Raw genomic sequence first — 21,949 nt, forward strand, 5'->3', positions numbered from 1 at the left:
GAATGCCACAACCAAACACAGCAGATTACAGAATGAATACAAGTCAATCAATAAAGGTGTCGTGTGGGCAGGCTCGACGATAGGAGACGCCCGTCTGGAGACGAACCGGAACCACACGATTTCCACCGCCACCGAACCCGAGGGATACTGGAGCCGCCAAGTCCCGAAGTCCCCAGGTGGCCACCGTCTCGGCGTGTCGGATCTGGTACTGCTGGCGAAGAGCAAAGACAGTCAAGTGTGGGTGTGTGTACACCCAGTAACAATTATGGTGGGAATTCCACCTCCACCTCTCACTCAATATCTTGCAGAGTACCGCAGTGATTCCTCAGGGGAAAAGAGTGCCGTCCAGCACTCACTCAGCTTCCACCGACAGAGGTACCGGTACTCCTGCAAACACTCACAATATACAGAATATATTGTACCACACAAACGGCTTCATTACCTCTCAATGAAGTTGATATCTCGGCGATGTGGTGGGGGTGTCTTCCTGCTTTTATTCCTGGTGTAATGTAGATGATCAGTGACAGCTGTCATGGTTGATGGGTGACAGCTGTCACCTCGGCAGTTCCTGGAGGCGGCAGCGCCCTCTCGTGCCTGAAGCCCGCACTTCAGGCAGGGCGCCCTCTGGTGGTGGGCCAGCAGTACCTCCTCTTCTGGCGGCCCACACAACAGTTCCCTCCAGAAGTACTGGGACACTTGGTGTTTCACACATTTTAATTTGTTTATGCCATTTAAAATACAATGCCATTTCATTTCAAATTGCTTTCAGTCTGAGTTTAAGGAGGATACTTTTAGAAATGTTTTTTTTTTATATATATATTTGAAATGGCATAAACAAATTTAAATGTGTGAAATACCAAGTGTTCCAATACTTTTGGAGGGCACTGTAAAGTACCAAGGATATTTTTGTTGCTGCTATGTACTCAGCACTTAAAGTACATTAATATTAAGCCAAAATATGTGGTCAAATGTAGGAAACCATCAAGATGCTCGGTTCAAATCCCAGCCTGACTGGAAAATCACTTAAGGGCCCTTGGGTAAGGTCTTTAATCCTCTATTGCTCCTGGTGTGTAGTGAGCGCCTTGTATGGCAGCACCCTCACATTGGGGTGAATGTGAGGCATTATTTGTAAAGCACTTTGAGCATCTGATGCAGATGGAAAAGTGCTATATAAATGCAGACCATTTACCATTTATGAATCTTATGAGTCTTCAAAGGTATAAAAATTTACTTTTTGATAGTTTAATGTTCATTTGCAATAGCATGCACAGAATTATTGAGGTTTACAGCAGTTTACTCCATCATGACGAGTATGGCGTTATAAACTTGACAAATCATCACAATGATATATGACGTCAGTCTATTCTCAATGTTGGGCATTACCCCAGCGCCATCTATAGGCCGTTTTTTGTCGGCGAAAACATTGCCGAGCTTGGTGCAAATACATGTAATTTGGTCACTTTTCAAAGGGGACAGACTTGTCAATAAAGTTAATTTAATGTACAGTGGTTCATTTAAGGCTTGGTGTGTAAATCTCATCGTTCTAGGCAGTGAGAGCTGTCAGCTGGATGATAGAAGCAAGTTAGAGACAATAAGCCATATCGGAGTCTCGGGTGACGAACTGCATTGTGGGAGATGTCAGAGTTCACTAGTACCCAACACCCAAGTAATTTCTCTCTCTGTTTATCAGTATTTTGTGTCTGTCTGTTGCCAGCAGCTGTGGTAATTATTTGGTTGAGCAATAACATTGCCAATTGTGACAGTAGTGAATAAGAAACCAGTCATGCCAACTCCAGCGTACTGTTTAAGCATGCAGCAAACCATGTTGTTTGATACCCATGATTGTTGACTCGAATGCGCTATAGGCTTTGCCAGACACGCACACTCGTAACCGTAAGATGGCTTATACCAAACCAGCGGATTTCAGTAGAACACCATACAGCCCCAGCATGTTTTCACTGAGCAGCCAGTCACTGAAGTATGAATTCTCACCTTCGGACTGGCCACTTCGCCGGAAGTGACATGACGCCAACCTTGAGACAATACACCAAACAAAGACTGCTGCAAAAATGACTCAAAAAGCATGTGAAGTAATATTACACCTCACAGTAATTGTTATTGTTATGGAGACCTAGAAACCCAACACGCAAAATGTTTTGCGTGTTGAGAGAATGTGTGCACATTCTGTTACATTGTGCGCTCATTTTGCTAAATTGCATGCTCGTTTTACTAAATACTGTGCTCATTTTACTATACTGTGTGCAAAATTTGCTATATTGTGATCTTGTTTTACTATAGTGCACTCATTTTGGTAAGTTGTGCTCTCGTTTTGCTATATTGTGTGTACAATTTACTATATTGTGGCTCGTTTTACTAAATTGTGCTCTCGTTTTACTATATTGTGTGCACAATTTACTATATTGTGCGGTCATTTTACTATATTGTGGCTCGTTTTACGATACTGTGATCTCGTTTTAAGCATTGTTTGAGTAAAACAAGGGCACGATCGACTTAAACATGGCCACTTTGTAAAACGTGCACTCAATATTGTCTCGACACATAAGCGTTGGCTATTACTCACCAATTCAGGAGATAGTGCGGTTTACATTTCCCCATTAGAAGTGGATCTGGTCAGGGTATACCATGGTTTGGGCATGGCATACAAGAACATATTGAGAACTCTAGTCACACGGCATGGCATCATCTGGAGGTTAGGCACATTAATAAAGGATGCTGAGGGCGAACTGTCTCTGCCGTCGTATTAAGATTTAGGTCATATCATAGAGTTCATTTTGAACAAACTCCAAGGTTCTGGGAGGTTGCATGGGTACCGCTGGATGTATTATAAATGTATAGAACATGGTTTCCACGTGAGAAAAGATGTGAGCATCATTCTCAGCACATTTGACCCTGAAAGCACCCAGTGCCGCTGCAAACGACATCTAAGATGCCGACAATACTTTTCCCGTAGGCCTAATTTTATATGGCACATCGATTCTTACAAGCTCAAGCCTTATAGCATGTGCATAAATAATTGCATTGATGGATATAGCAGAAAGATTATTTGGCTCAGGGCTGCCTTCACAGTGATAGTGATCCGTGTGTGGTTGGGGGCTACGATACAGAAGTGATAGAGATGGTGGGGGGCTATCCAAGACTTTGGCGTACCAACATGGGAACAGAGAATGTGGTCTTGAAAGACCATGCAGGTGTTCTTGAGATGAAATGATGAAGACAATAGAGCAGGACAATCAAGCTTTTTAACAGGAGTAAGCAGTTGCCAACCAAAGAATAGAGCTGGTGGGGAATGATAAGAAGGCAAGGCATTGAATACTGGATCCAGACTTTTAGCGAGCTGAAAGATGACGGTCTTTTCACAGAGAACTATCTGGACAGGTGTTAATCCAGCTGTGTTTCATGGGACCCATTCAGGAAAGTCATGCATGCACTCTAATATATAACCTAGAGAGGTACAGAGTAGCTCAGAGATAGAGAAAGTCTTTATTGATTGAAAAGGAAAAATTGTCACTGTCTGAAGTGCTTTAGTTTTTATTGCACATCTTAAATACATGCATGTTTCTTATATATATATATATATATATATATATATATATATATATATATATATATATATATATATATATATATATATATATATATATATATATATATATATATATATATATATATATATGGAATTTCTTGAACAAGTAACAGTTCCTTAGCATGACAAGTAATACAGGGCAAACTATATAAAAAACACCCTGTTAAAAATGTTTGCTCTTAAAAAAGAAAAAAAAAATCTGCCCATATGCAAAACACTGCACAAGCACATGGTTCAGAATTTTTTATGCATAATAAAGTTTCTTGCTTCATTAAAACCTCTAAAAACCCGTTTTGAACACTTGTGTTAGAATTCCAAAAAGAAAGTTGACGCCTGTTATTAATTCGAAAAAAAAAAAAAAAAAAAAAATCAGACTTGACATCTCGTGCGGTTTTACGGGATTTTTCGTGAGTTCGTCGTTGCGGCTCTTCCTTGTAGAAGGGCACGACAAGGCTGAAACAACAAGGGTGCAGGCAGCACTTTATCCTCCAAATATGTTGTCGAGGATCATCTTTTTAGCAGGTATGAGTTATTTTAACACCAGCTGTAGAAGCGATTAATAATTTCATGGAACACTGACGTAGCGGTGGTAGACGTAAAGTTTTGAATGATAAGTTGAAGGGTAAAGTGAAGGCCGAGCGTTGAATGAGTGCTATGCTAGCCGACGCTAACTAGTTTAACGTCAAGCTAAACCCCCGATTTTAAATGGAATTGGGTCATTAAACTGTTATTAGTTAATAAGGACATTAGTGCATTAAAAACTTTTCAGTCTGCATTCAGGCAGCTAAAGGAATTTATTATTTGCAAAGTTTGTGAATGTCACTTTTTTGACAGCTAACAATATGCACTTTTGTGTAATTTTATTTAAAGTAAGACATTAATTTGCACATGTTGTAAAATGTTATTTCAGTTATTGCTTCCAAGTATATAACCAGAATGTTTGACACTAAGCTTTTTATGTAGAGATGAAATATTAAAAATGGAAACTGTAATGTGCATTTGCTCACTTTTAGTCTTAATAGTGTTATTACGTGATGTTCTGTTGAGCCACTTGAATATTTTGAAATATTAAAAGTATAATTTTAATACTCTGAAACTGTTGCAGGGGGTGCACTGAAAGGCAGCGGTCCACTTGGAGCTGGGTAAGTGTTCTAAGTATTTGATCAAAGCACGGTTTTGTCTGTGTACACCACCACAGTGGAGCAGGAATTAAACAGTCAATGTGTGCTTGTAGTCCAGACTGTTATCTTAATTGAAGGGGCTTTGCAAAAACATTGCGTTAGTCAGTAAACCCCCCTTTACACAGGGACAGGGTTTTTCCAGCGGTCCTTGTGTAGTCGTGAAATCGCCTGGAATGCTGCATGAATGCAAAGATGTGCTCAACTGCTGCTAGGACCTTACACGGCCCGCTTGTGTCCTCTCACAAACCGCCATGATCGCAGTGGTAGCTACAAAGTTGCACCTGATTTCAACAGGAGAGCCGACAAGCCTGGAAGATGCACAAATACCACAGGGGCCATGCAAAAACACCTCACAGACCACCCCATGATCGCACGACGGGTGCGCAAAGATGCCGCGACAACAACAGATCCTCCAGTGTAACATGACTGGAGTGATATGAACTTGGGTTGGAGCAATATCACAGCCAACAGACACACAGTGATCAGGGTTGTGTTCCCAAATTTTTTTATTTTTTTAATTTATTTTTTTATGAATAAAGTTCATGTTACAAAGTGCAAAATGAGTTCCTTGTCAGCTGATGTCTGTGGAGTTTGTAGAATCTTGTGCCTGTTCAAATCTGATTGGAGATCAGGCAGAGAGATTTGTCTTTTACTTTTCCTGCAGCTGATGGTTCATTCTGGGCTTCTGAAAGCTCTGGTGTCAATTCAGAACAAGCTGACATGCAGCTCTGCTGTCACTGAAAGCACACATCATGCCATACACATCACACAAGTAATCTGCACCCAGATTACTGTTATGATGTCAACTTGTAGCACTAATTAACTAAACGCTGTCACCATGGAAGACAAACCAGTTAAATATTAAATGAATCCCTTTTCCCCATTTCTGTACGTGCACATTCAGTTTGGATTATGTGTGCATGGTGTTCCCCCCACTACTGTGCGCCTGATGGCACCTGCATGGAGTGTTTTAATATATAAATAGGTACATTAAGAGCATAGTGGACTCACTACAGTTTTGTCCTTTTTTTGATCAATTTGGGGTTTCGCAGTTGAGGATCTCGTACCGTCTTGCAGTACACGACTCGTGAGAGGTCAGTTTTAGCAGAGTTCCAGGTCAGGGCACATTGTAAGCACACCTCATGAATTATGGACAGCAAGACAAAATCTGGGCACAGCAGAAGTTCATCACAGGTGCTAAACGTCCTCTAGATAACCCTCTCAGCTTGGGAGAACGTGTCATCATCATAATGCTCTGGATCAGCGGCATCCACATCCTCGCTAGCCATTGTTTACATGTGCTGTGAGACCCTTGAACTCTGCTGGCACCGCAGTGCATTCTGGGAAGCACGGGGGGCGCTGCCAGGGGGATTATGGGAAAAGTTAAAGTACCGAATTATAATTGACCAACAGAACTCCGTGTGGAGCTCCAGTCAAAAGAAGACAAAAAAATGTGTTTTCCGAGGAGGACAACAGTCATGTGAATTATTTTTCAGTCCCTGCAATTTTTTTTTTTTTTTTTTAATCAGTTTTAATTTTTCATGGCTGTCTTTTGTGAAAGATGTTATTTGTCCGGCAATGTCTTTTTTTTTTTTTTTTTTTTGGCAGATTTAGCTGACACTGCCCGTGAATTATGGAGAAACACACGCATGTGCATACACAAGATAATTTTTCACACTTGTCAGTTTGGATTTAACAATTTTAATATTTAGCTCATTTTGTTCTCTCTCACGTGCACTCTCTTTGTCTCTCAGTGCGCATGAACAGTGAAGAAATATGACGGCAAACCGCACACAATCTAGCATGTATGTCAAAAATGTGTACGATTTTTCTGGACTAATTTGTTCCTCAACAACCTCCACTTCTTTATACAGTCATCATCCAGTATTATGTGTAATTTTCCTGAATGAATTGCGGGTCATTTCAGTGTCTCTGTAGTTTTGGTCATATTTGCAGATTTTTCTGCTAAACGTTCTTCTATTTGATGCATGATGGAAATGTAACCCACGTGTACACTTAAAAACCTTTTTAAATCTGATGGGATTGGAATGAGTGGAACTGGAAAAGTGACCAATCACAGCCCTTGCAGTCTCTGTCATTTCGACGTCTAGTTTAAATTTTTGGGAGGTGCATTTCAGGTTACGGAGAGGGGGTTTGCAAAGATGAAGAGGGCTCTGCATCATTACAGAGCTGCGAACACGGAGAAGCCAAATTAGTCTTAAGAGTTTACAGCCATTTTTTATACAGTAGTCCCTCCATTTTTAGAGCCCATAAGTAATTGTGCAAACTAAATGTAAGCATTATTTTTAAGACAAATATCATTTTTACAAGTTTTCTTTCGCCACATCATGTTCTTGGCTGTTGATGCTCACTGAGCATCTGTAATTTTTTTTTTCTTCCCTCCCTCCTCCTAGTACATATATTGCTTTTGTTTAACTTATTGTTGTGACACACTTTTTCAATTCAATTTTTCAATTTATTTTCATTTATATAGCGCCAAATCACAACAGAGTTGCCTCAAAGCGCTTCACACAGGTAAGGTCTAACCTTACCAACCCCCAGAGCAACAGTGGTAAGGAAAAACTCCCTCTGAGGAAGAAATCTCAAGCAGACCAGACTCAAAGGGGTGACCCTCTGCTTGGGCCATGCTACAAACATAAATTACAATTCACAGAACAATTCACGGACGAATATACAAGAAATGCAATTAGCGCACAGGACAGGAGAATCGCCAACACGAACACAACTCCCATCTCTGGATGGAGATGCACCTTAAACAGAATCAGGCATCAGAAACACAAGAAATACTGTATAATTTGTCAGCATTAAACAACAAGAAAAACAGAGAAAAACTAAGGTGATCGCCGGCCATTAGCCCTAAACTTCACTAAAAGACCCAGAATTTAGTTAAAGTTGAGGCCGCGGCCCGCTCCAATTACTAATAAAATGAATTAAAAGAGTAAAAAGCGTAAAACAAAACTGTACCAGTATGCTAGCCATATGAAAGGGAAAATAAGTGTGTCTTAAGTCTGGACTTGAAAGTCTCCACAGAATATTTTTTTATTGACACAGGGAGATCATTCCACAGAACAGGGGCACGATAAGAGAAAGCTCTGTGACCCGCAGATGCACTTTGCATTTATAGCGCTTTCACAAAAAACTAATTAGTTGTTAAAAGTAGATGCACCTTGCCAGAAGGCACACGGGAGACTTAAGCTTATGTTGTGAGGTTGGATACAGTGAAATGCAGCACCAGCACATACTCCCCACTGTGACCTACCTGATGTTGCATAATGTAGCTGGGATTGGGCAATGCTGCTGTTGTGATGTCTGTGTATGTACACATATAAATAGAATCACATTGAAGCTATAGCTAACATTGTTATTCTATGCAGCCTGGTCCATGCATCCCGCTCCCTGCACACATCATCCCAGAGTCTGGCCCCACTACCTCCTCTGCCAGAGACGGGAGGCAAAGTTCGCCATGGCTTTATCCCAGAAGAGTTTTTCCACTTTCTTTATCCAAAAACTGGAGTCACAGGTCAGTACACTTTCACCAAAAGTCAAAATCCAGCTTTTCAGACACTTAGTTTTTATTTAGGGCAGTCAAAACTCTTATTTTTATAACCTACTATTCTAACTCTTACTATGCTGACTAATCAAACATAATACTTTTGATATTGTGTCATGGTAACTACATCAATTTCGATGTAGTTGACAGTGAAATCGGTGTCAGTGTAGGGCAGATGTCTTCAACTTATTCCAGAAAGGGCTGAGAGGGTGCAAACTTTCTTTGCCACCCACTCCACTGAGGGCCTCATGTACAAAGACTACTTTTTCTCTCTCTCTCTTGTGTGTATCCTCATTAGGACCCTATATGCTGGGCACTGGCCTCATCACATACCTGCTTTCCAAGGAAATCTATGTCATCAACCATGAGACAATATATGCTGCTACCTTCATCGGTATTATTGTCTATGCTGTCAAGAAGTACGGTTCAAGCTTTGCAAATTATGCGGACAAACTAATTGAGGTGAGATTGTAACAGTGTTTTTGTCTGTCCATCCTTCTCAGCCTCCGTATATCTAGATAAGAAGCAGGGTTTGAAATTGTTTTTGAGTAGGTGGGGGTCAGGCTAAAGTAGCAAGGCACCTTAAAACCAATGGCGACATTCCCTAGAGTTATTCCAGATTAGTTGGCCACAGAGAAGATGACTTTTTTTTTGTCCTTGTTATATTGTAACTGTATGCAGCAGCTGAATATGTAATGCTTTATCACAGCTCAAAACAATGACTGGAACACAGTGTTCTGTCAAAGCTGTACGTCCTTTAGGGTCATTTTTATTATTTTTTTATTTTTTGTACATTCATTTTTTAACATAAACCACTATAATTTTATTCCTTAGCATTTAATTGAGGGATGTGTAATATATTGCCGATATGATCAAAATTTGCGCTGTCTGGAAACAATTTAGAATTTCAACCCACGTTTGTCAAAATTCAAGCGATCAGATGCCATGACCTACATTTGGTAGCTATGTCAGGGTTCATGTGGGACTTCCTCTGAGCTGCGAGATAATGCTGGGAAGGAAATTTACACCAATCTCACAAACAACGTAAACATGGAGGAGAGCGCTAATTATGATAGAACGGCAAAAATGACTGAAAATGCAAGAAAAAGAGTCTTTGTTGTGCCTTCTAGACCAAGTATGTGATGTAAACATAGATGATGAGAAGGTGCTGGTTGAAGGCTCGAGAGAGAGAGGATGGCTGTATAGAGGGCTGAGCAGCTCTCTTGTGCTCCTGACCAGGACAATGTTTTACTAAAGCTTTTTGTTGACAAATCCAGACAGCAGATGATCATTAAAAAAACACTAACTGTGCTGTCGGAAAATTGTCATTTAGTACCTAATGGCAAAGAACAAAGATTTATAATCTATATCAAACTTACTGCTAGTAGTGCAGCAGATAACAGAATATTTACATTTATGTAGGGGGTTGATGGTCTAGTGGTTAAATGTTGGGCTTCAGACTAGAGGATCCTCTGTTCAAAACTCAGCCACACCGGAAAATCATGAAGGGCCCTTGGGCAAGGTCCTTAATCCCTAGTTCCTCCCAGTGTGTAGTGAGTGCCTTGCATGACAGCACCCTGACATCGGTTTGTGTGTATGAATGGGTGAATGCAAGGCTTAATTGTAAAGCGCTTTGAGCTTCTGATGCAGATGGAAAAGTGCTATATAAATGGAGTGCATTTACCATCTATAGAGGAATCCTGCAAATGGTGACAGAAACACCAAATTTGACACAAATACCCCTTAGGCATTACTCTTCTGAAAAAAATGATTGGCCACTTGAATTTTCAATAGGCAGCCAGGTAGGAGTCTGTTGAAGAATTACACAGGTCAAATTTAAAAATGCTCCAGTCATATTAAAACTGTACCACATTGTTTGTCTGAACATAAAGATTCCAAAAAGGTATATGGTCAGTGCTGTGAAAAAGTTAGTGCCCCATGAGCTTTTACATGTTTGAAATTTTTTAGGACATCAAAAAAAAAAAAAAAAAAAAAAAAATCAGGCTTATTAAAATTTCTTAAATTCTCCCCCTCAATTAAAAGAAATAAAAATCTAAAAGCCAAAATGATGGTGTGAATAAGCAAGTACCTCCTTTAGTGTAAAACATACAAACCACCACTTTTGCATCCAATCTTCTTCTGATAAGTCATGGGATGATTACATCAGCATTCCCAAGATGCTGAATATGTCTTGGTCTTTAGTTACATCAATTAGGTAGAAATACAAAGAGTCTGGCACTCTGTGGTAAATCAGCATAGAGTAGACAGTTCTCATAAACTAAGGGACTGTGCAAGGAGATGAGTGAGGAAAGTCACCAACATACTCGGACAACCCTGAGTATGTTATAGGCTTCCTGTGGCTCTGAGAAATGGAGAAATTACGCATAGTGCAGGTTTTGAATCTAGCATCACCATTTATACAGCTTCATGATGAAGTGGTACAGTGAAAGATTATTTAAAAAAACCTTGAAAGTTCAGCTACAATTTGCTTGAAGGCACATCAGAGATGCAAGCCTAGATTTGATCTCTTTTGTTGAAAGAAAATTCTTCTCTGATCTACTCCACTATGAAGCTTTGAGTTGCCCTTCCTGATGTAACTCCACATTACTCAGAGAAATGAATGAATAAGTTTTATTCAGCACGCACATAAACAAAATACCAACATAAGAATCTCTTACTAACAAAACAAATCATAAAAACAGAAGAAAATACAACAACTGAAACGATTTCCCAGTTGGGTGCGGCCAAAAAAGCGTGGGCTGAAGCAAAAGCTTATAAACGCCCACCCCCTACACCAGTTACTGTACACATTTAAATACACTCAGAACAAGGTACCAATCAGAAAAATAATGTAACAGAACAAAACAATCAGTAATATAATATAACCACAAAAACAGTTAGCCTAATATGGCATACTATAGTAAGAAATTACGTTGTTTTTATAAAGTCTTTTGACACCTACCAGTGTACCAGATGATTTAATACTATCAGAACAATTATTCCACATTCTAACACCTTTTACACTACAATGACTACTATAATGACTTAACAGCAGTTTGAATCTTTCTTCTCTCAAATATCAGTGTTCCTCGCAAATGATAACTGGACTCCCTCATTTTAAACAACTCCTGAACGTATAGAAGCAAAAGTTTATTTTTAACTTTGTACATGGTCTGTATTGTAAAATAATCCACCAAATCTTAAAATTTCAAAATACACAGACAAGCAAACAATTGGTTCTTTGGTTCGTAATATATATATTTTTTTTTTTACTTATAACATAGCTTTCTTTTATTACAGGAAAAACTGGATTTGTTTTTGTTTTATATGTGTTTCCCAAACCTCAATACAATAGGTCATATATGGGACAAGTAATGATTCATACAGCGTGACCAATGAATATTGGGGGAGAAAATATTGTGCTTTATACAAAATTGAAATAACTTTTGAAAGTTTAAATTTAACATAATTCGAGTTTTCCAACTTAGTTTATCATCAATAAAAATGCCAAGAAATTTAGTCTCGGATACAATTTCAACATTGTTCAATGATAAGTTTCTATTCCTGGGCTTATTTCCAAATATAATACACTTTGTCTCACCAAAATGAAGTGACAATTTATTAGAATCAAACCAGTGTTTAAAATTTAGTTATTCTCTCGCCATCATTTCCAAAAGTTGTTCCAAATTGTCCCCACTACCGAACACAGTCGTGTCATCGGCAAACAAAATTCAGTGCACAGACTTTGAGACCAAACTTATATCATTAACATACAATAAAAACAGCAACGGCCCAAGGACTGACCCTTGGGCACCCCACATGTAATCCTCAATAATTCTGAATTTGTCCCTCCAAAATGGACACACTGATACCTATTAAATAAATAACTAGCTATCCAATCCAGGGCCAATCCTCTAATGCCTTACTTCTGTAATTTGTCCAATAATAAAGTATGATGTATGGTATCAAATGCTTTCTGCAAAACAAAGAAAATCCCTACTGTGTATTGCTTCATCTCAATTACATTTGTAACTTGTTCAACAAAGTCAGCTATAGCCAGAGAAGTGGTATGACTTTTTCTAAAACCATACTGCTGTTCAGTAAGTATGTGATGTTTGGATATAAAATCATTCAACCTCTTTACAAATATTTTTTCCAGGATTTTAGAAAACTGTGATAACAAAGAAATCGGCCTATAGTTTGAAAAGACATGCTTGTCACCAGATTTAAACAAAGGTATCACCTTAGCTATTTTCATTTTAGAAGGGAATTTCCCAGTCATTAGTGACAAATTGCAAATGTAAGTTAAAGGGTTAATAATAATCAATAATATTTTTAATTAGATGCATAAGTGGGTCAAAAATGACCCGGTGAGGTTGTTTACTTGAAATATATTTGTAATGAAAATTTTTTATCATTTCATATTCCAGGTATTCTTCAAAAAACATGTTTTTTATATAATGACATTTACATTTTGAACTTACCTTTAGACATTTTAAGAACTTGTAGTTTTTGTATTACTACTCCAAGCTTCCATAAGTGGGTCAAAAATGACCCGCATGCATTTTCTATGGAATCCAAAGGGAGCCTTTGATTCTTATCAACTGTGGCTGTCAGGAATAAATTAACTGCAGACCACACTGACTATATCAGAAGTCTCATCCCTCAGGAAACACATTTGATGATAAGAGGACCAGAGCATTCCGACTGGAAACAGACCATATTCCGCCATGTATGGGACCTGTTCCTGGCCAACTGCAGACAGCGATTCATCCCCAGTGATTGTGTCACTGTGGATGAACAGCTTGTGCCATTCAGGGGTAGGTGCAAGTTTCTACAGTACATGCCAAGCAAGCCCGCCAAGTACGGCCTAAAGATCTTCTGGGTTTGTGACGCATGCATCCCCTATGTAATAGATGGTATAGTTTACACGGGGAGACAACCAAGGGAAGAAGTTCAGAAGAATCTGGGGAAAACATTGTCCAGCAATTGTGTAGTAGATTTAGAAACACAGGTCGCAACATCACCATGGATAACTTTTTCACCAGTGTGCCTCTTGCAAAGCATCTCCTGGAGAAGGATCTCACTATTGTGGGGACTCTACGTCTCAACAAGCCAGTGAAGTCTTCCAAGTCCTGGGAGGTTTACAGCACAGAGTTTTGATTCAGTAACAGCCTTACCATGGTCAGCTATGTCAGAAAGAAAGGAAAAGCTGTTGTGCTCCTGAGCACGATGCACCACCACACAGTAGTGGATGAAAATGGCAGAAAGTCAAAAAACCAGAAGTGATCACATTTTACAACAAGATGAAAGGAGGTGTAGACACCACTGACCAGATGGTTGGGACCTACACCTGCAAGTGCCAAGCACAGAGGTGGCCCATGGTTCTGTGATTGCCTACACCTTTTTCACGGCTCAGCACCCAGAATTCAAGAGCGGCATCAACATTGCACAACGGCTCTGCGGCAAAGAGCTGTCAAAGGAGTTTGTCACACCACACATGAGGAGTCGACTGGAAGGCTGTCCCCAACTGCAAACCCCGATTATTGAAACAATGGAAAGGTGTGGGGTGACAAAAGCCACAACCCATCCACAGAAAAGAAGCAGACAGGGCCAACCAAAGAGAAAGAGGTGTCAGATCTGCCCAAGCAACAAAGATCGCAAAGTGAAAAATAGGTGTTCACATTGTTCGAATGCTGTTCCTGGTAATTTTCTTTTTTTAAAATGTTAAAAAGTAAAAAATAAAGATATTTCAAACATAAAATCATTCTTGTATGGTCCTAAATATAATACAAAATATTATACAAGTGATTATTCTTAACCAAAATGACAAAAATGGCTTAAAACACATTGATTCTAATATGGGTCATTTTTGACCCACTTATGGAAGAGTGTAGGGTCCAGTCACTCGTGCATCTAAGGGTTAATCAAAAACATACTAGTTATCACAGTCAGTTGATCTCCCCCCCCCCCCCCTTTAATTTATGAACAGTGTTGATGATTTCATTTTCATCTACTTCTCAAATATACATTGAATCCAAAACAATATTAATTAATTGCTGTTATCCATAGAACGTGTTTTACAAGACACAGTTGAATGTGATTAATTTTTTACCCACGTTAACAAAATAGTTATTGAAATGATCTGCACTAACTTTGTTTTTTATGATTTTATCAGAATCTGTATAAAAATAAGATGGATAATCTTTAACTGCTTTTCTCTTGTTAATGATTTCGTTTAAGATCTTCCAGGTGCCTATAATGTTGGTTTTATTTTTACCAATAAGTCGCAATAATATTGCTTCTTACACGATCGCATGATGTTCATTAATTTATTTATGTATATCTTACATTTACTTTCAGCCTCCTTAGATCTAAATTTTATAAACTGCTTGTACAAAAGATTTTTCTTTTTGCATGCATTCAGGAGTCCCTTTGTAACTCAAGGTTTGTCAGTTTTTTGCGTGTTTTCACTTTTTGGCAATATGTGGCAGGGGTGGAGTTTGTTTGCACTGCAAAAAAGGGGCGTCTAAAAACAAGATCAAACCCTAAATCTGAGAGAAAAGGTACTCAAAACAAGTGAAATTATCTGTTCATGTGGCAAGATAACTTCATTGACAAGATTCTTGAATTAAGATTGTTAAAATAAGCATGTTGTACACTTAAAACAGGAAATTAGCTCTTAAAACAAGATAAATTATCTAACACTTCTAAATCTTTTTTTTTTCTTCTTGGTAAGAGCCAAATAATTTGCAGTGTGGATTATGGTATAGACTAAATTTTGTTAGTTTTGTGACATTTGAAAGGCCATATAGGTAAATATTTATGACCACATACTATTTCTTATTATATAAAAGGTAATGTAAATCTAAGTATGTTTATTAAAAAAAAAAAAAAAAAAAGAAAAAATAGGGGGTGATGGCCTAATGGTTTGTGTGCCTGGTTTCATTGTGTAAGGTTCCCAGTTCAAATCCCAGCTCTGCCACATTTCTCCATGTAATGTGGAGTTGTGTCAGGAAGGGCAGCTGACGTAAAACTTGTCAAATCAACATGCAGGTCCACCTCAGATCTGCTGTGGCGACCCTGAGTGAAAACAAGGGAGCAGCTGAAGGGACTTACCGTAGTTTTAGTCATACTACATTTACTGAAAGTTTTGTTCTTTTCTTTTTTAACACATTCTAACTGTGAATTTTCTTTAATTAGAACTGAGGTTTTCAACATATGTGAATGGAAAAGCATAAAAATAAAGGAAAATTAACACACACACACTTTCTCCACTCAAAACCACACCTGCTTTTTTGCTGCAGGCCCACGCATGAGACTGCGGGTGCAGAGAGACGGGGGGTGCATTTTTCAGTGAAATAGTTTTTATTCTCAATGTTTCCTAGTAATTGTGATTACAATCAGTGTGGAAAGCCTCTCTCTCTCTCTCTCTGTCACTCTCTCATATTGAGGTTGAAAACGCCCTGTCCACGTGTCCTGTTAGGTTGCGGTTGGCTTCCTGATAGAAAAAAAAAAACTGGCAAAGGGCAAACTCACAGGATCATCGCCAACCCCGCTGCAATCCATCTGCAAGCATACATGGTTGTCCTAGAGTGCACCGCGCACCATCTTGAGTGTCTAGATCATCGGGAACAAAATTATGGACTGTTCAAAATTTCGACTCTCATAGAAAGTATCAGGAACCCAGTCGGGTCATTGGCAAGCTTTGCGGCAATTTAACTGGGCCATCTGCAACGTCCTGGGAACCCTGCTGTAAGCTGACTGCTTTAGACTTGTTCCAAAGACTGATGCAGATCTGTACCCGATTTGTTATCCTAAAGCTGACAGTGGCAGTGCAGCAAGCAGGCAGCGAAATATTCCATCCCGTGAATAGGTGTCACCAGTGGCAAGGTCACTGCCAGCTTCAGCTCTGCCCCTTTTTGTGACTTTGGATGCCATTTGCGTCTTGATTTTTATCTGGAGCCCACCTGGAAACTGAGGGGACCATGTGGACTCGAGGGTTAACTAGCTGTGAAACTTATTCTGAACTGACTGGACACGGAGATGGACTGCAACAATACGAGACCATCATATCATCAGCTCTGTCTAGCAGACTCACTCATTTTTCTTCCTTGTTTTTAAATAAATAAAAGAATTGGCAAATTTGCACGTCGCACATGCACGAGTAGTAAAAAAGAAAAAACAAAATATTGCCTTGAGTCCAATATTTGGTCACAGTTTGTGCTCCTGCATAAGCATATGCTATGTTAATGCACTAGGTATGCAGCGTGGCAACCAAATTATTATTATTATTTTATATATAATCTTTTTTAAAGCAGTTTGAAAGTAGCTGCCACACACATGGTCTTAGTAGGCAGGATCCTGCCAACTGTCAGTATAATATGAAAGCCCTGAATAAGCTGTGAGGTTTTACACATTTGTTACTGCAGCTCATTTATGAAGCTTCAAGCTTTCAGGAGTGTTTTAATTGTAATCTTTTTCAGAGCATTTGTAACCCTACTACCAACTTGTCTTTTTACAGGAGCAACTGGCCACAGCTCAGGATGTGAAGGACCGCACCATGGCCAATCTTACTGAGTCCATCGAGCATGAGAAGAACGAACAGTGGAGAGTGGAAGGAAGATCAATGCTCTTTGATGCTAAGAGGGTCAGCAGTAGCTAGCTCTGCACTTGACATTTGCAGTGTCTTCATAGTTGAGAATACATGTGCATCCCCAAAAATTACCTCATGAAAAAGAGCAGTGTTTTTTTTTTCAGGTATTTCAGATAATAAAAGTTTTACATGTTCTAGTTTCAGAACATAGAAACTAAAATGTTAGTCTTTTTTTATTTAAATTTTGATTATTATGACCTACCGGTCCAGAAACAGATCATGCTTATCTCAAAATATTACAATATTCATAAAAGGGTTTATAATACAGAAATATTTGTATTTTGAGGGGAAAATGAGTTTATTCCATTTTGGAATAAGGCTGCAACATATCGAAATGTGGAAAAAGTGAAGCGCTGTGAATACTTTACGGATACACTACATCTGAAAAGAGGACTTTAGACTACTGAGCAACAGCCCAGTGCTTTTTCTCCTTAGCCCAGGTAAAGGCCCGGTCCCACTGGCATTTAGGAATATTTGCGTATGGTTTGCGTACAAAATCTGCTCATATTCGCTAAACATGCACAATATCTGTGAAACATGCTTGTATGAGTCGGTCGACATCCGCAATCATCCACAGAGGCACGTTTTTCCATTGCCAGGGTTTTGAAGCTGCACAAAATTTTGGTTGCGGATGACATACGCAATACAAACTCAATACATACTGAAGCTATGCGCTGTATATCCGCCGTTATCCGCTGATATCCGCAACTGATGGGGATTTGTGGTTTGGCAGCGGACTGGGACAGTGTGTAAAACTGATATATTGCCTGCCTATCATGTCTACATCACGGACTAAAATAAGTTGTAGCGAATGCATTCAGATTGGCCACGGATAAAGCGTTTGTATTACGTCTGCTTTGCATCTGATTTGCGGACAATCTGCGAATGCATAACAAACACTTCACATAAACCCAGAGTACTATATGTGGCAGAAATCGACATAGTGCCAGTCCAGGTGTGGAGACATACAGATGTAGGTATGGATCCCCAAAGATGTAATAGCTGCTGCTATCCAACGACATACTGTAAAACCCCAGCTGCAGAGAAATCAGCCGTGGACCTCGGTTCTCTTTCAGAATGTTTATTTAACTCCAACAAAAGGAAGAGTTGCTGTTACAGCCGCAACTCACGCTGAACTCTCTTTTCATGCCACTCTCAAAAAAAAAAAAAACACCGTGTCACAACCCCGAGCGGCTTCCCCCCTCCCGCTCCCCAAACTCATGAACAGTTAACCCTTGCATGACAACATGAACATCAACTCTGTGATCATTACAATACTAATCAACTTGTCTGATTCCAGCAATTGCTCCAGAGGCTGTGGTGTTGGTGTGAATAGTGATGCCGAAAGGCCCGAGTGTGCTTCTTTTATGACTGCAATGCAGCGCGTGCGCAATGCATTCACACTACATCCGTGATAATCGCAGTGTGTGCGATCCGTTTCCTCAATACATGCATGATACATCCGTGATTGTTCATCATATGTTCGCTGTACATTATTAATATATCCGTAATTCATACTGGGACATTTGTCATTTTTGGCCAGTTTTGTTGCAGACGACAATGAACGCCCGTAATTTGAAGCCGCCCTCCCCCGTTTACACCTCGATGTCCTGTCCATGAATATCACAAACACCCATTTCACACACGTTGATATTAACTGCAAGTGTGCAGATTAGCATTGCATGCTCACAAACTCAGAGGAAACTGCTCCTTGAGTGAGGACAAAAGTGCTGCAAGCCAGTAGGAATGTGTGACCAGCTCACCCCGGTCTGATATTTACCCATATCAGACCGGAAATTAGAGTGTGCATAGTGTCGCAGCCATATAATAAAATAGCGTATTGGCAACATTTTTAATACGCTGGCATATGCTGGCTAAATCGTCAGGTGTGATAGGCCCATTACATCTATGGGTGAGACTTGTAGTGTTGTATTTGTTTTTGTTTTTTGTTTGTTTTTTTGGGGGGGGCATTTTGATAAATCACTCTTATGTAAGCATGTGCTCATTTCCAGAGGCATTATATGGGAGGTTGACTTGTAATTTCCACAATTATCTGTATGTCCAAACATTTACTGAATATCACGGGAAACAGTCGTACAAGTCCATCTTACTAAAAATGGTGTAACAAATATCTGTGAAGTTCACAAAAATGTTTTTGCCTGGGGCCCAAAAATGACACTAAATACAAAATAAATTAAAATGCAGAGATTAACTCACCTTGTTTATTGGTGAAGAAAATTTTTAAATTTAATGTGAAGTCTGAGAAATTATTCATTGAACTTTAAGTAGTGTATTCGCAAAGACTTGCATAGACTCCCTTTTTCTCCCTCAGAACAATGTGGCCACGGTTTTGGAGACCAACTACAGGGAGAGGCTACACCTGGTTACCAGTGAGGTGAAGAAGCGCTTAGATTACCAGATCGCCCTGCAGAACCTCACCCGGCGTTTGGAACAGGAGCACATGGTCAACTGGGTGGAGAAGGGTGTCATCAGCAGCATCACGCCTCAGCAGGTCAGAAGTTTCTGATTTTCTTATGTTGGTTCTTTTCTGCAAAGTCTTGCTTTACTGTTCTGTTTTTTTCTTTATTAGAAAACTCCATTTGTACAACTGCCATTAAATTGTATTATCCAGATTGTATCTGCCGTCTTTCCTCGATTAATAGCTCAGGCATTTATTTTTTCAAGCCGTTTGTTACAAGTTCAAGTATGACTAACCTTGACCTATTCTAAGAGGTCAAAAGGTCACATTCTTTTTCCTCTTTTTATGTTCATACAGCCGAGAGTATTTTTGCATTGCGTTATATTTACATTTTATTGTTGAATGTCTTCTAACATTTTTTGTTTAAAAATAATCTAAATGCTGTTGATAGATAAAAGATATTTATTTTGATTGACATTTGTAGCCTTGTTTAACACACATCTCCATGGTGACACTTGATGTTTGTGTGTTTCCAGGAGAAGGAGAGCATCACTAAATGCATTGCAGACCTGAAGGCTCTGGCCAGGACCAGTCAGGCCAGAGCAACAGTTTGAACTGTCATGTCTTCAGTGCAGACCACGCTTATGTTCAGCTAAACTGTTCTGAGACAGGACGCCTACCTTCATTACACAATAAATTGTTTCCACCTGTAGATTGTCAATGTTATGGGTGTGTACAGTATTTACATGTCAGCCAGTGGTAAAATAAATACTTCTCATTCAGTTTCTGAGTGGTTTGTGTTGTTCATTTCATTAACATCGCTTGTATATTAGAGACATCTGTTGTCCATATGGTGTACACTTTCTGCTCTGTCACAGTTTCATTGACATGTAGATTACAGCTGATGTGAGTAACTTCATAAGAGTATTTTTGTGCAGCATTGGAGACCTTTGTTCTCATGGAAGGAGATACTGGGAGGCGTTTATAAACCTTTGGACTCATAAGGAACTGGCATTTTGCTGCCTTCTATTCCTGAAGTGACGAGTTCAACCCTCCTGATCTGTCACTCCTATAGGACGATTGTACTTTGATCCCGGAGCTCATAAAGCAGTAAGGAAAGGAAATTTTCTCTCTGAGCTGATACTTTCTGCTGTGCCTGTTTTTGATGGAAAATGGTCATGAGGGAAAGAAACCACGATGGAGCAGAGCTGACCGGTAATGACTGGAGGGGAGGTTAATCCTGATAAGGTTCCAACTTTTGATTTTTCTTGTAGTTGGATGTAGAAAATGGTGAAAACTGGCTTTTCCAGAGCCCAAGATGCTGCCTTCAAATGTCCTGGAGTCAGTTTATTGCCAAAGAAGAGTAATGAATAAAATCAGAAAGTATGTTAAAGAAGCTGTTTTCAGAAAATTTGGGTTTTTATAACAGTTTTTGAATACTTAATGTTGCAATTCCACATCCTGACTAGAGGGAGTATAACATCCAGAAATAGGAAGCTTAAGCGTTAAGAAGATGAGTTGTTGACAGAAACACATCCTTTAAATTGAGAAGTTGCTGAAGTAAAATTGAATCTGAAGAGCTGGCTGAGAAATCAATGACCTGATCAGTTGTATAATTTAATTAATACTTGATTTTGTAAATGTGGCTGTTGCTGTAATTGTTTTTTGCAATGATTGTGAAATGACAAAGGTGCCTGTAGAGTAGTTTTTCAGATTTAAGAGTTCAACAAAAGCTACTAACTATTTAATCACTAGTTTCACACCCTGGAAGTGGGGTGTTAAAGAGCTTTTAAGATGTTTCAACAGGTATTTCAGAAAGTATGTGACACAAGGGTAGTTTTGATGTTTTCTTGCATGAGAAATCCTGTTATGGAGCTGTGACTAGTGGTGCAACATAAAAAAACTGACAGTTTATTTAATCACAGCCACAGTAGGCTGTAACTATGTACTTGAGTTGTCTTGGTGGCTTCTCTCACTGGTCTCCTTGCATGGGCTGTCTGTTTTTGACAGCTGCTAACTCCAGACATCTACTCTTCAGTGCCACACTCTTTCTTGTTGGTCAGTGTAAATAAAGTTCAAGACATACAGTAGTGTTCAGAATAATAGTAGTGCTATGTGACCAAAAAGATTAATCCAGGTTTTAAGTATATTTCTTATTGTTACATGGGAAACAAGGTACCAGTAGATTCTGACCAGATAGGTCTGTAGACCTCCAAGACAAGATTGTCTTGAGGCACAAATCTTTTGAAGGGTACAGAAACATTTCTGCTGATTTCAAGGTCCCAATGAGCACAGTGGTCTCCATCAAGAGGTTCTGATTCACCAGGACTCTTTCTAGAGCTGGCTGCCTGTCCAAACTGAACAACGGGGAGAAGGAGGTGTCAGGGAGGTGACCAAGAACCCGATGGTCACTCAGAGCTCCACCATTTGTCTTTGGAGAGAGGAGAACCTTCCAGAAGGACAACCATCTCTGCAGCAATCCACCAATCAGACCTGTATGGTAGATTGGACAGACGGA

The 21,949-nt window shown here is 39.4% G+C and overlaps 1 protein-coding gene across 1 annotated transcript; it reads left to right on the forward strand.

Annotated features, from left to right (window-relative positions):
* The first annotated feature begins 4,032 nt into the window (after window positions 1-4,032).
* atp5pb (ATP synthase peripheral stalk-membrane subunit b) lies at window positions 4,033-20,213 on the forward strand. Its single transcript, XM_034172233.1, has 7 exons — window positions 4,033-4,126; window positions 4,710-4,746; window positions 8,181-8,326; window positions 8,655-8,818; window positions 16,881-17,006; window positions 19,345-19,524; window positions 19,968-20,213. Exons 1-7 carry the CDS (start codon window positions 4,099-4,101, stop codon window positions 20,043-20,045), a joined length of 759 nt encoding a protein of 252 aa, XP_034028124.1. The 5' UTR covers window positions 4,033-4,098; the 3' UTR covers window positions 20,046-20,213.
* The last annotated feature ends 1,736 nt before the right edge of the window (window positions 20,214-21,949 follow it).

The sequence above is a fragment of the Thalassophryne amazonica genome, chromosome 6, assembly GCF_902500255.1.
Source record: "Thalassophryne amazonica chromosome 6, fThaAma1.1, whole genome shotgun sequence".
In the NCBI taxonomy this organism is placed as follows: domain Eukaryota; kingdom Metazoa; phylum Chordata; class Actinopteri; order Batrachoidiformes; family Batrachoididae; genus Thalassophryne; species Thalassophryne amazonica.

Bases quoted from the DNA above. Each gene is read 5' to 3' on its own strand.
- atp5pb (XM_034172233.1), top strand. From the start codon at position 4,099: ATGTTGTCGAGGATCATCTTTTTAGCAG. The intron at 4,127-4,709 runs GTATGAGTTATT...AAACTGTTGCAG, and splicing joins GAGGATCATCTTTTTAGCAG to GGGGTGCACTGAAAGGCAGC. The intron at 17,007-19,344 runs GTCAGCAGTAGC...TTTCTCCCTCAG, and splicing joins TGCTCTTTGATGCTAAGAGG to AACAATGTGGCCACGGTTTT.